The sequence below is a fragment of the Borostomias antarcticus genome (genome assembly GCF_949987555.1).
Source record: "Borostomias antarcticus genome assembly, chromosome: 2".
In the NCBI taxonomy this organism is placed as follows: domain Eukaryota; kingdom Metazoa; phylum Chordata; class Actinopteri; order Stomiiformes; family Stomiidae; genus Borostomias; species Borostomias antarcticus.
In genome coordinates this window covers 38,852,180-38,865,971 of record NC_140235.1, presented here as the reverse complement: position 1 = coordinate 38,865,971, position 13,792 = coordinate 38,852,180, and the positions used below count along the sequence as shown (strand labels likewise).

The window sequence follows — 13,792 nt, the reverse complement described above, 5'->3', positions numbered from 1 at the left end:
AACATTTTCCTGGAGCTTTCTCTTTCGTCTCGTTGAACGAGGTCAGGGAGGAATTTTTACAGCTCACTTTTCAGGCCCCCAGGTGAAACTGTGTTTTTTTTTTTGCTTCCCTCTGGAATATGTAGGGGTGGGACCTATGCCCACCCTCCCATTGCTCTCTGTAAAGCGCATTGTGTTGCCTCTGTGTATCAAATGCGCTATACAAATAAAGTTTGATTTGATTTGATCCTGTTCCCGAGCCAGAGCTGCAGCTGTCACCAGGGCCCGGGGTCCGAGCTGTGAGGACCTGCTGGTCGTCGTGTGCCACGGCAGCCCCTGTGTGCCTGTGCTCCTGCAATCCCTTGTTACTGACCTCCCGTGGTCCCCTGACCCCGTAGCTCTCCCTGACCCCGTAGCTCTCCCTGACCCCGTAGCTCTCCCTGACCCCGTAGCTCTCCCTGACCCCGTAGCTCTCCCTGACCCTGTAGGCCCGCCTCCTGCTCTGTACTCCCACGGTCTGCCTTCCTTGACCTCATGTTTGACCTCCAGACCCATCTCGCCTACCTTACCAGCCTCCCGTGCGGTTCCGCCCTACGCTGTCAATCCCCAGATCGGCCCACATCCCAGTGACCCCCCCCCCCACCAAGACTCCGCCCTCCGGCCCGGCCTCCGGGTCACGGCCCTCCGCCTCAGGCTCCCTGGTCCGGCCCCTGGCCAGCTCCCGGGCCCCCTGTCTCTGTCTCCCTCCTTCGGGTCCCCTCTTCCTGCCCTGTTCGGTGGGCCCTCCGGGATCCGGCCCTTGAGGATGGAGGGGGGGTGGGGGGCGGCCATTGTCACATCCAAACCTGCTCTCTGTGACTGGTTTGTTTGGCACTCCTACTCCTGAAAATGAAGAACAACCTGCTTGCAACCACCTTCCATGCTAATCGAATAGTCTATTTGTCTCACTGGTAACAGGTAGGCGGTCTCATGCAGGTTACCTCCCTAACGGGATAAAAAGTAACACCTGCAACCGGCCAAATGCAGGAAAAAATTCCAATTGGCGACTAGATTTCGGAAGGCTATCTGAAAAAAATAAAATAAACTTGGCCGGTAGATTTTTAATCTACAGTCCCCTTGGCAGGTGACTCACCGTGAGCCAAAAAGTTAATTTTCACCCCTGCATCCCACCCCTCTGAAGGCATGCATGCACAGACCACTCAGGAACATTACCTTTTACTGTAATAGCTTGTGAGTTTGCTTGCTTGGAAACCTTATTTTATTTAATTTGTGTGTGTGTGTGTGTGTGTGTGTGTGTGTTTGAAAGAAACAGTAAGAAAGAGAGACCGTTTATAGTAACAGCCCAGATAGCAAGCAGATCTGGGTCATATACAGGCCAGATCTGGCCCTTGTGGCTTAGTTCTGGCCCATATATGGCCCAGAATCATTACACATCCGCTTGCTACCTGGGAGCAGTAACAAAGCAATAACAGTCCGTAACAAACCAATAACAGTCCGTTAGGCTACTGTTAAATGTGTTTAGTTGGCCCAGGCTGATGGGTGGTTGCGCCAGTGTTCAATCCGCTCAGTAGCCCGTCCCAAACAAGCACCCGCTGTGTAGTACAGTGCCACGGGGCCTTTTGTAAGGCACAGAATGTTCTGCCCATCTCCTCCTCTGCTTCAGCCGCACGAAGCCTCCATCAAACTGGCCGCAGCCCCGTGGCAAATCCACAACCTGCTCTGAAGCACTGGTGGCAACAACAGTTCTCACACTAGATATGCATCTTTAATTCAAGATTCAAGATCTGTTTATTAGCCATGCGCTGAATATGGTTCACACATACAGGGGATTTGACCAGGGTTGAGGCATACACTGTTGCAGACTACTTACCGTAGGACAGGGTGTAGGACAGGGTGTAGGACAGGACAGGACAGTGAGAAGACATGACAGTGCAAATACAGTACAAAAAGTGTAAATATAAAATATAAAAAAACAAAATACTAAAAACATTGCAAACAAACAAAATACAGTGCAAACAAATTATGATATACCCTTTTCATTGCATAAATCAATAGCCCCTAGAGGTCTCACCAAACTGAGAAATTAAAACCCAAAAAAAACCAAGGTGGTGTGAGTAATTGTAATGAATTTAATCTCTCCAGTTTACCAAAGGGAGCAGATGAGAGTGAAAACCAGGAGCGTTCACTAGTACTGAACTATCAATACAAACTGTGTCTTACCACCTACTTCAGCAGTCATAATCTATTGGACTGCGTTGAAATGAGTGAACTTGAGTGAACTTCAGACATGATAAGCAACTGACGTCATCACCCTCAGTCATGCAGCATGTGTCTAAGCATCTCCAAAAACATTACAGATTGGACATTGGGTAAAAGTCAATGCGGGCCTGTGTCGTGTGGTCTTTTAAATTAATCTTGAAGGCATGATGGAGACAAGGGATAGGCTCTTACGTAAGGGGGAAGACCGCAGGCCACGGGCGGAGTGACATCAGGAGCAACACACCCCTCTTTCGGATTATAAAAGCAGTCAGATTCCCGAATCAAAGCCTCTCGGAACGCAGGGGACAGTCTTGGTAGGACGGAGCTGCTCGAGTACCACTGCAACTGCACATCATGGCACCAGCTGGAGCTAAGAGGGTAAGCGAACAACACTGATAGCCTAAGTCTATAGATGCTTATAAAAGTAAAATACGCGAATGCAAATGATGCAGTATCACTTTATATCTCTCGTGTCTAGTCGTGAAAGGTAAATATGTCTTTGGCAAAGTTGAAGTTAAGCGCAATGTTACGCAGATAAAATCTAGACTATTCCTCATTCCTCATTGCCTATACAGAAGTTTCAGAAAGTAGCCTAATAGGCTCTTTGCACAAGCTCCACTACTTCCTGAAATTCTACAGGCATCCTTATTTCCTGTCCTATACTATTGGATGGAAGTGATTTAAACAGGTGTGCCTTGGATGGAAGTGATTAATCAGATGTGCGGCACACCTGATCACACCTGATCAATCACTTCCATCCAATACTATAGGACAGGAAATAAATATGCCTGTAGAATTTCAGGAAGTAGTGGAGCTTGTGCAAAGAGCCTATATGAACTGGCTTTGTATGCATCCTGTCAAGCCAGTCCCTGCACGCACATAGCCGAAGGGCAAAACGTACTGCCTATTATCTGTGCAGAGCATTCTGGAGCGCCTGGATGCAGGCGAGATTGTCGTCGGAGACGGAGGCTTTGTCTTCGCTCTGGAGAAGAGGGGTTATGTGAAGGCAGGTCCCTGGACCCCAGAGGCCGCGGCGGAACATCCGGAGGCTGGTAAGTCGATTGGCCATCTTTGCGCAAGAGGTATCCACACTCAACGCGCGCGTATTTCTTCAACCAGGCATAGAGGGCGTTACATTGTTAGTAAGTAGTTATAAATGCAGCCACCGGTTGTTAACGCGCTAAAATGTGATGTGTGTATGCTCTTTATCGTCTTAGTGCGACAGCTGCACCGGGAATTCCTGAGGGCTGGAGCAAATGTCATGCAGACGTTTACTTTTTATGCCAGCGATGATAAGCTCGAGAACAGAGGCAACGCTCAACGCTTCACAGTGAGTTATTCTTTATTTCAGATCCACATTAGTCACTGACTCAGCAGCCAATATTCTTCCTGGGGTCTGGGGTTAAAAGACCTGCGATGCAGCTGTTGAATGAATGCATGCATGAATGCATAAATGAATGAATGAATGAAAGAATGTTCATCGAGAGTGCTGTCAGTTCCACGCTGTAAACGTGGGTGTGGCAATTCTGCATCTGGCAATAATCCTGTTCATCATTAATTAAAAGCTAATTAATGATTTTGTCAATAATAGCCAGAGAGGGCATGATTACTCTGCATCAGAAAGAAAAAGATGTCCCAAGGCAAAGCTTCAAAAATAAAAAGCCTTTATTAAAAGCGACTGGTTCATTATAGAAAAATCAGACCAACAGTTTCCTTCGTTAGTTACTATGAAGTTCACCTGAGGAACACTGCAGACCTCTGCTTCCTCTCTTCTTGGCATGATCACTTTATTTCATCTTGAAAAACAATCAGAGAGAATTAAACATTGCCATTAAAATGCTGAAGTTGGAATCCGCCCCAACATTTCAAGTCATTGCAGCGTTGTAAAGTCGCACACTAATTACTACTTTGATTGACACCAGGGACAGCAAATCAACGAGGCCGCTTGTGACCTGGCTAGGGAGGTGGCCAATGAGGGGGATGCGATGGTGGCGGGTGGCGTCTCCCAAACCCCTTCCTACCTGAGCTGCAAGAGTGAGGCTGAAGTGAAAGCCATCTTCAAGAAGCAGATCGATGTCTTTGTCAAGAAGGACGTCGACTTCTTGATTGCAGAGGTGTGAATGTGATCTTTCACTCAGTTCTGTCTCTCACTCATGCACACACACACACACTCAGTGTATTCACTCAGCATTGATCGCCGACTGTGTGTGTATATCTGTGTGTATGCGTGTGTGTGTGTATATCTGTGTGTGTGTTTCTCTGCAGTACTTTGAGCACGTGGAGGAGGCGGAGTGGGCCGTGCAGGTTCTGAAGAGCACCGGGAAGCCCGTGGCCGCCACCCTGTGTATCGGACCCGACGGGGACCTGAACGGTGTCAGCCCTGGAATCTGTGCCGTCCGGCTGGTCAGGGCAGGTGTGTGCAGAACAGAACCCCCCGACACGCCCAGTCCTCAAGCTCCACCTACTCCAATCTAACTCATTTCCGATTAAGTCTGCTGATAATATTTCCTTTTTCATGTGATTTCTCCTCCATCTTGTGTAAAATCTCCCCCTAGGGGGGTCATTAAAGTATCGATCTGTGTTCTCCAGGAGCTCATATTGTGGGGGTCAACTGCCACTTTGACCCCATGACCTGTGTGAAGACGGTGAAGATGATGAAGGAGGCGGTGGAGAGGGAGGGGCTGCAGGCTCACTACATGGTTCAGCCGCTGGCCTACCACACCCCCGACTGCAGCTGCCAGGGCTTCATCGACCTGCCAGAGTTCCCCTTTGGTCTGTACACACACACTCTCTCTCTGTCCTCACACACTCTCTCTGTCCTCACACACAAGCACACATACACACACACACACACACACACGTATCTCTCTCTCACACACACACACACATACACAAAAACACACACACACAAGCGCACACACACACTCTCTGTCCTCACACACTCTCTCTGTCCTCACACGCATACAAGCATACACACACACACACTGTGTCTCTCTCTCTCTCACACACACACACACACACACACACACACACACACACACACACACTCTCTCTCTGTCCTCACACACAAGCAAACACACTCTCTGTCTGTCTCACACATACACACTCTCTCTCTCACACACATCGCACATCCTCTTGTCATATGAGAAGAGAGCAAATTCTTATACACACACACACTCTCCCTCTCTCACCCACATACACATCCTCTTATCACATAAGAGAACAAACATTAAGAGAACAAACATAATACTTACGCACACACATGCTTGCACGCACACCCACACCCACACACACACACACACACACACAACAGCGACCTCTCACCCCTCTCTCCTTCTCTCACCTCTGCATCACAGCTCTGGAGCCCAGGATTCTCAGCAGGTGGGACATGCAGCAGTACGCCAGGGAGGCCTACAACGCCGGCATCCGCTACATCGGGGGGTGCTGCGGGTTCGAGCCCTACCACACCCGCGCCCTGTCCGAGGAGCTGGCCCCCGAGAGGGGCTTCCTGCCCGCCGCCTCGGAGAAGCACGGGGACTGGGGCGCCGGCCTGGAGATGCACACCAAGCCGTGGGTCCGAGCCCGGTAAAGGAAACCACCAACTGCCTTCCGTGTTCCTATACAGTCCTCTATTGACGTGTGTGTGTGTTAAACCCTTTTAACTGATGACGCCTCCTTTTTCATGGCCGCCACAGTATTTAAAGGTTTTTGAAAAAATTAAGGGATTTGGTTTTTTAAAAGTCCCTAGATGTGTGACTCACCAGTTGGAACAACATGTTTTCACTCAGCAGAAAGTTTCAATCTGGCTACTACAGCACGGCTCACGCTTCTCTCCTCACTCCCCCTCCAGGGCCCGCCGTGACTACTGGGAGAAGCTGAAGCCGGCGTCCGGACGCCCAAAATGCCCCTCCATGTCCACCCCCGACAGCTGGGGGGTCACCAAGGGTCACGTGGACCTGATGCAGCAGAAGGAAGCCACCAGTCAGGAGCAGCAGAAGCGTCTCTTCGACAAGGCCGGCGCCTACCACTAAGCTCTCGTCCTGCCTGGGCATGGGGAGGGAGGGCGCCCCCTGGTGGATGGGAGGGGGGTTGGCTCGACTGGAGAAGGAAATTCTGCTTTTCTGTGATACATCTCTGGTGATGCATGTAACACATTGAACATCATCAAGCTATCATTATGGAAACTACCATTCAAACAGAGACCCTCTACTTGGTTTTCCTTGTGAAGGTCCTGTTGATCTGGTTATACTAAACGCCTGTTACTGAAACTACTGTGACCACAACATTCAAAGAGCTGTTGAGAATGTAGTGAAGCCTTTTCTAGAACACTCCAAAAAAATTTTAAGTGCCAAATATTTGATTTACCAAATGGAAGAATTTACTTATTTGACAGTTGTGTGAATCAATAAACTTCCAGTTGTCCTACATATATGTAAGAAGACTTGTGTCCTCATTCTGAAGGGTATTTTCATTTGAAAAGTTGACCAAACGCCAATGACATACTGACTTTACATGACCCAGGGGAGGGTCTTTAATTGGCCACACGGTGACACACACATTACAGAGTGGGCGTCGACATACCACAAAACACACACACATGGAACTTTGCGGGTCACCGGTGGAAAGTGTCCCCTGCATTTCTCCCATCCAAGTTGTACTCCAGGAGCAGTGGGCAGCCTTGTCAGTGGCCCCTGGGGACCCAGTCCAAGTGCTCAGTCCAGGTCCTGGTCAGGGACAGGACTGTCCTTTGTATTGAGTTCTTTGGGAGGAATTGCGAACACAGGGAGAACACGTAAACGCTGCACAGAAAGGCCCGGAGACCTTCTTGCTGGGAGGTGGCAGTACGAGGTACTGCGCCACCGTGCCACACATTTGGGGTGCACACAGCCGGGAGCTGGAATCGAACCAGGGACCTTGCAATCCCCAGACAGCTGCTCTACACCCTGAGCTGCAAAACAAATGAGGGAGACAGCATGGCTTCAGCTTAAGTTTAATTTTTCTCCCCAAACTGTAACTTCACAAATTATAGAGTTTTAGAGAGCTATAGAGTTAGCAAAAATCCATGACCATGACCTGTCCTGGCGGAGAGCAACAGTCTGATGTTGGCTACATCACCCCGTTAATGTGGCAGTTATTTTGCAGCTGAATCTTCATCTGTGCTTGGCGAGCTCTTCTTTCAACGATCTATGTCTCCATCTGGTGGACAACTCTATATAGCGGGCAAACTGTTACGGCTGATATTATAGCACCACCTAGTGGATCTAACATCCATTAGGTGGTCACAAACCCAAAACATAATCTAGCAAAATGGCTGACGAGTGGGTAGGAATGTAATGTGTAATAATCTCTCATTATAAAATGGCATGCTATCATAGAAAGGTATTGTAAAATTAATCGAGTGAGCTACATGTATGCTGTTTATTTTAGTTAGTTCTCTTACGTTTGCAAATAGAACTGATGACCAAATGCGCCCTACAGATGGCAGTGTTGTGCCATATAGAAAAAAAAATTCATCTACGTTTTTTTGCAATGTTTCAATACGCGAGAAGTGTATACAAAAAAATACAAAAAAACATGCCAAGTACAAATGTACAGTACTTTTAACAGTAATGTACTGACAATTTCATATTATCAATGGTATTTCTCTCTGATTCATAAGATCTCCAATGACAAAATTGATGGGGTTTTCTTTCACTTCAATAGCCTAACGTCCATATGCCAGTGAATGAAATCAAAACAAAAAATGCTTTCAGGGAAATATGGGCACCAAGATTTCATTTTTGAGTAAGATTTTGGGTGGTTCATTCATAGACATATACATATATATGTCTATGGGTTCATTTGTGTGCATACTAAGCGTCACCCATGGATGTACCGCAGCGTCACCACGTCCTCAGCGTCACCACGTCCTCAGCGTGTCCCACGTGCAGATGTGTTTACGCTCCTCGTGCGAAGCTACGTCAGCAGCACCTCGCAGCAGGACGGACGAGAAAGATGCTGAGCTTCGAGGTCTGACAACAACAACAACAACACAGACAATTACCCAGGAAACAACTGGACACGGAGGCAATTCCTCTAACCGTCGTCTACCTGACAAAAAATATGTGTTTTTATCAGAAAGACAAGCTGTTTTAAAGGCTCGGGAGGTTTTTAAAGGGGGGGTTAAAGAGCCCTCCCCCGGATTTGACAGCCTCTAGTGCTTGTAAACAGATCCTCCTCACACGTGACTATGGGAACCATCTGCATTGTCTCAGGACGCACAAAGAGCCAAGAGATGTTCCTGATCCAGCAGACAGGTGAGGAGCAGAGATGTTCCTGATCCAGCAGACAGGTGAGCAGCAGGTGGAGGAATGACATGCTGCCTGCTAGATAAACCATTTAACCTCTCGATTTCACATAATTCTTTTGTTCCCGAGTCGGTGAGGAACTTGAATTTAGCTGCGTGAATCTTGGAAAATCCGTTTATTTCATAATGAGTTTGTAAACAAAGATTTTTTTTAAAATATATCTAGGCTAATATTTTTGGGATTGCGAGCTATTTTCAAGTCTTCTTTGCCAGACAACGTCGAACTGAGGGATATTTTGTGAGCTGGCGTTTTTCTTCGTGGCTGGTCGAGATGTCCTTCATGATGGAGGATTCGTTGGAGTCCGGCTGGGTAGCGGTGCGACCCAACCTTTTCGACGAGAAGGAAAGACATAAATTTGTTTTTATCGTCGCATGGAATGAGATCGAGGGAAAGTTCGCCATCACCTGTCACAACAGAACCGTCCAGAAACTGGCTACGTTTCGCGATTCTCTCTTCGAGGCGGTTGAATGCGATCTCCTAGCACCACAGACGGACAAACACAGTACAACTAACCTCAAAAGTCCCACCAGAAGAAAAGAAGATATTTGCCCAACGGGTCAAGTTAAAGCTAGTACTAGTACTAAAGGAAAAGGCGCAGAAATTAGTTTTGTTCGAGAGAAATCGACTAGAACTTCAAGGTCCTCTGAATGTGTGAGTAAAACTATGGGGTCGTGGGATATCTTGCCCAACAAAGTCATGGACATCGAGGTCCTAGAACCGGTGGATGTCCCCGGGGACGCCCGGTCCCCGGATGACGGGGCCCCAGATGACAGTGAGGGTAGCAGCCGTGAAGACTACAGCTGGGCCGGGGTCTTCTCCTTCCAGGACATGAGAGCAGCGCACCTCCAGTTATGCGCCGTCAACTCGGACCTGGAGCCCTGTCTGCCCGCCTTCCCGGAGGAGCAGTCCGGTATGTGGACGGTCCTGTTCGGGACCACTGAGATCTCCCAGCGAGAGACGGACGCGTTGTGTTACCAGCTACAGGTTTACCTAAGCCACGCTCTGGACACATGCGGCTGGAAGATTCTTTCTCAGGTGCTGTTCTCCGAAAGCGACGACACGGATGAGTACTACGAGAGTTTGAGTGAGCTGCGTCAGAAAGGCTACGAAGATGCCCTACAGAGGGCCAAGAAATGTCTCCAAGAGGTAAAGCAATCGCCATAGCACCCATTTGGGGATAGGGGATGATATTGGGCTGCTTCCTTTTTAAAGTCCTGCCAATTATAATGTAATTGTTAAACAAAATACAGTACTTAACATCACTGTAGGCCTGGTCAGGGCAGGATTCAATGAACACAATGGCCCTCTCTCTCTCTCTTTCTCTCTCTCTGTCACACACACACACACACACACACACACACACACACACACACACACACACCGACCACATGGTCCTCTGTCCCTTCACCTTTCCATTCTGTTCCCTTAAGCTTCCGAGCAGCCATCTGTTACCTCACATTCACACGGCTGTAACTTGAGCCCGTAGCCTGTAGCCTGTCTCCTCCCACACTCCGGTTGGGTGAGCAGGGGAAGGGAGCCACTGGTTAGACGTTACAAGAGTTATCCGAGCCATAGAACAGCATGCGTGCCAATCAGCAGTAGTTGAGAGGCTAGTGTTTGGGTAGTAGGGCCTCGGTGACAACAAATGCCCCAGCTGCACGTAGGGATCCAGAGATGTGGAATGTTTTTTCCCAGTGATCTGGGCGGAGAACATGTCCCGGAACAAATCAGCAGCATCCTATTATGAAGGAATATTCTGGATGTAATGGAGAGACATGACTTCTAGAGTCATGCTCTCACGCACACTCTTGCTCTGAGCTCGGCTCTGTTCTGTGTGTCTCTGTCTGTCATGTGTGAGTCATAAACCACACAGCAGCTGAGCAGGGCTTGGTCCAAACAGTCACCGTGTTTTTTTAATAATTAAACCTAAGCGGTATCTTATCTGCTCTGCCTTAAAATGTTTTGTCTCCCTCGCTGATGACGATGACTAATGACATAATTGCGTCGCATTTAGGCTCAGTAATCGCCTTTTGTCACGACCGTGATACATGGTACAAAACAGAAAAGCACACTTATTTTTAACAGTGATAAATAATAACATAGCCTATTATTGTCATCTGGTGTGTGCTTGTTGCCACGGTGATGTTGTTTAACTCTCAGACATGGGAACTTCCTGCTGTCTAGACCTACAGTAGAGGAGAGATCACTGTGTGGTTTGGCTGGGAAGCTAAGTGACTGCTAGGGTAATATATCTATCCACCTAGAGGGGAGTTCGCTGTGTGTTTTGGCTGTGAAGCTAAATGACTGCTAGGGGGTAATACATCTATCTACCTAGAGGTGAGATCACAGTGTTTTGACTGAAGAGCTAAATTAAGCACCGCTTGGTTAACACGCAGGCTGACAGTTTGCCGAGTGCCAGGATGATGTATGTGTTGTGTTGCGAGGTGTTTATTTTCGGTCCGAGGCTTTCAGGAGGAATTCGTGAGAGTTAGATCAGTGAGGCGGGGTGTTGGCAGGCCTCTGTTGTTTTGGGACATCAGTGGAGGACGGGGCATCATGATGGCATGCATTATGAATCAGGCTAGCCAGACGTCCCGGCTATCGGAGTAGAATACGCAGACGTTCTCTGAGTACAGTAGAGAGAGAGAGAGAGAGGTGTGGGAGGCCGTCTGAGACGACTGGCCCCTCTGTGTGGCTGTGGGCCGGAGCGGAGACGAGCGGATCGCCGACCGAGGACACACAATGGCCGCCACTGTCGGGGGGGGGGGGGGGGGCTGCGGGTGAGAGGAGAATGTCACGGCGGAATGTCCGCGGTCCGAGCCCCGCCGGAACCCCGCCGGTCACTCGGCGCCAGTCCGGAGAGACGGACGTTCTACAGCGGGCCTCTACGGGGCCGATCGCGTGGAACCCCGGAGAAAGAACAGAGCCGTGGCCTCTGGGTAATCAGGGTTGAAGTGTTTCCTTCTCCGATAACCACAGATAGGGTTGGGACTGGGAAACGTTAAGCCTCAGGTGGAATCGGGTTGAGTACGTGACAAGCGCCGGCCGTGCGGGTCATCTGGGCGTGTCAGCAAGTGGACTGAACACTGACCCCGGCTGCAGCGCGTTCAAACTCTCCCCTCTGCCAAGTTAGATAGGCTGGCTACTCTGTAACCACTCCGGTAATCATAACTCAACTTTAAATGCTGATAAGGCATTTTGCGTGGGAACTTTATTCTCATGAAAGGAAGCAGATTTGGCGATAAAGAGCAGTATAGAGGGTTTTCACCGCGTGTCATCGGTCGGCCATGTTGGAGGTTTTAGGCTGCTCAATGTAGATGGCCAGCTAGACAGATAGGTTTATCAATCTGTCTATCGATCGATCCGTCTAGATAGTTAGCCTTAAAACTAAGATTTAACCTCCTAAACCTCCTGAAGCTTAAACCTCCAACTCCGCCAGCCATGGAAACCCTCTATACAGAGCAGGCTGTTGTGTCTTAGTCTGGCACAGAGGGGGTTAAAGGTACTAGGGAAACTCCCTCTCTATAAGGCTGTGTAATTAAAACCGAATTACTCTCCAAACTCTCTTTGAATCCTCTTTATGGAATTTCACTCTGTAGTCCGTGGGCTTAGAATGTGTGGCCCAACGTGCAACTTAAACATTGGCCGTCTGCCCTTAGCTAGTCTTTACTCTGCAGCGCCGTATGTGAAAGGGTTTCTTTCTTAAGTGTTTTTCACGTGTGCGATGGACACGTGTGTAGAAGTCCAGCCCTGCTAGCGGGCCGTGGGTCCGCTTGAGACACTCGTCTGCAGTGTGTCAGGAGTGAGTCTGGCCAAGGTCGATGTTTATGAAAGGATTCCATCTTTGTGTGTCCTTACTGGTCCACAGAGTGCTGTGTGTGTGTGTGTGTGTGTGTGTGTGTGTGTGTGTGTGTGAAAGTGTACTGGTATGTGTGTGTTTCTGTGTTTGTTATTGTGAGTAAGCATGTCAGCTGATCTTTCTACTGCCGCCTTGGGACTACACAGTAGCTGTATAGTAGTACAGTACAGTATGTTTCCTACCCAGTCATTCTGGGGCCAGGCATTAGGTCAAAGGCCAAAGTGTGTGTGTGTGTGTTCATTGTTATTGTAGCAGGCATGATAGAGAGAGCAACAACAACTTTGTAGCACAAACCCCACAGTCAGCAGGCTGGCACCAAGGCTAATATTAAAAACAAGTTTGTTAATTTTATTTCCGGTGGATAGGATTACCTGCTTCGTCATCGGCCACCTCGTGGCTTCGTCATCGGCCACCTCGCGGCTTCGTCATCGGCCACCTCGCGGCTTCGTCATCGGCCACCTCGTGGCTTCGTCATCGGCCACCTCGCGGCTTCGTCATCGGCCACCTCGCGGCTTCGTCATCGGCCACCTCGTTTCGTGTAGTCGGCCCGCGGCGCGGCTCCCAGCCGGAGCGAGAGGTGCTCTCAGAGGAAGAGCTCTCTCTACATCACAGGGAGGAGCCAGTTTCCTGACGGGCTGATATGGAGCGGAAAGGCGGAGGGGGGGGGGGGAGAAAGACTGGAGCAAGACCGGGCATACTGAACGCCGGCAAACTGCACGAGCTGGTCTTGATGATAGGGCCGGGGGCGGACGTACGTTCCCCTGAGCTAGCTAGTCATCAGGAGCGTTCTCCTGTAATTGCTCACTCCACACGTTTTAGTGTGAGAAAAGGGGGCTTTTCTCTTTGTTGCCGTTTCCACCAATGAGAAGTTTGTTGCTACTCTGTCCCGGCCAATCGATAGGCGTTTGTATGGGAGATCTTGTTCCTGTTGTGACGTGTGATGGCTCGGTTGAAAGATCAAATGCACACACACACACACCCACGCACACACACAAATGAGGACTGGAAATTAGGCCACTCCAATCACCATTATCTAGGCATTCGAATTGCAGCTCTAAAATGACGTACAGCGTACCTAAACTACATTTGCTACAGGTGGAACAAAAAAGTGTGACGCTCTCCTTTTCGAAAGCTGTTCTGTAGCTGTGCCCACCTCAGCCCCCCTGCCGCCAGGTCCAAACCGCCCTCTCTCCGAGCTAAGGGGTTTCCCCCGCTCCCTCACAGCTGCAGGGGCGCCGAGCCAGCGCGCCAGGGTCGGCCCCCGGGTTGCCAGGGAGACGCAGGGCCAAGGTAAACAGTGGGGTCAGTGTTGGGGCTGAATCGGGCCGTGTCCCGGTCCCCGCGGGGC

General features: G+C 49.4%; 2 protein-coding genes across 2 annotated transcripts in view; both read left to right on the top strand.

Annotated features, from left to right (window-relative positions):
* The first annotated feature begins 2,536 nt into the window (after positions 1-2,536).
* bhmt (betaine-homocysteine methyltransferase) lies at positions 2,537-6,649 on the top strand. The gene is made up of 8 exons (XM_084456306.1): positions 2,537-2,616; positions 3,158-3,290; positions 3,456-3,568; positions 4,161-4,352; positions 4,504-4,651; positions 4,828-5,010; positions 5,595-5,823; positions 6,089-6,649. The coding sequence occupies exons 1-8, from the start codon at positions 2,593-2,595 to the stop codon at positions 6,267-6,269; spliced, it is 1,203 nt and encodes a 400-aa protein (XP_084312432.1). The 5' UTR covers positions 2,537-2,592; the 3' UTR covers positions 6,270-6,649.
* Positions 6,650-8,855: 2,206 nt separating this feature from the next.
* The window catches only part of jmy (junction mediating and regulatory protein, p53 cofactor), a gene marked incomplete at both ends in the record, with an annotated part of 19,713 nt that continues 14,776 nt past the window's right edge, over positions 8,856-13,792 (top strand). The window contains 1 exon segment of the mRNA XM_084456176.1: positions 8,856-9,731. Coding sequence (XP_084312302.1) covers positions 8,856-9,731 — 876 coding nt within the window.

Bases quoted from the DNA above. Each gene is read 5' to 3' on its own strand.
- bhmt (XM_084456306.1), top strand. From the start codon at position 2,593: ATGGCACCAGCTGGAGCTAAGAGG. The intron at 2,617-3,157 runs GTAAGCGAACAA...TTATCTGTGCAG, and splicing joins CACCAGCTGGAGCTAAGAGG to AGCATTCTGGAGCGCCTGGA. The intron at 5,011-5,594 runs GTCTGTACACAC...TCTGCATCACAG, and splicing joins CCTGCCAGAGTTCCCCTTTG to CTCTGGAGCCCAGGATTCTC.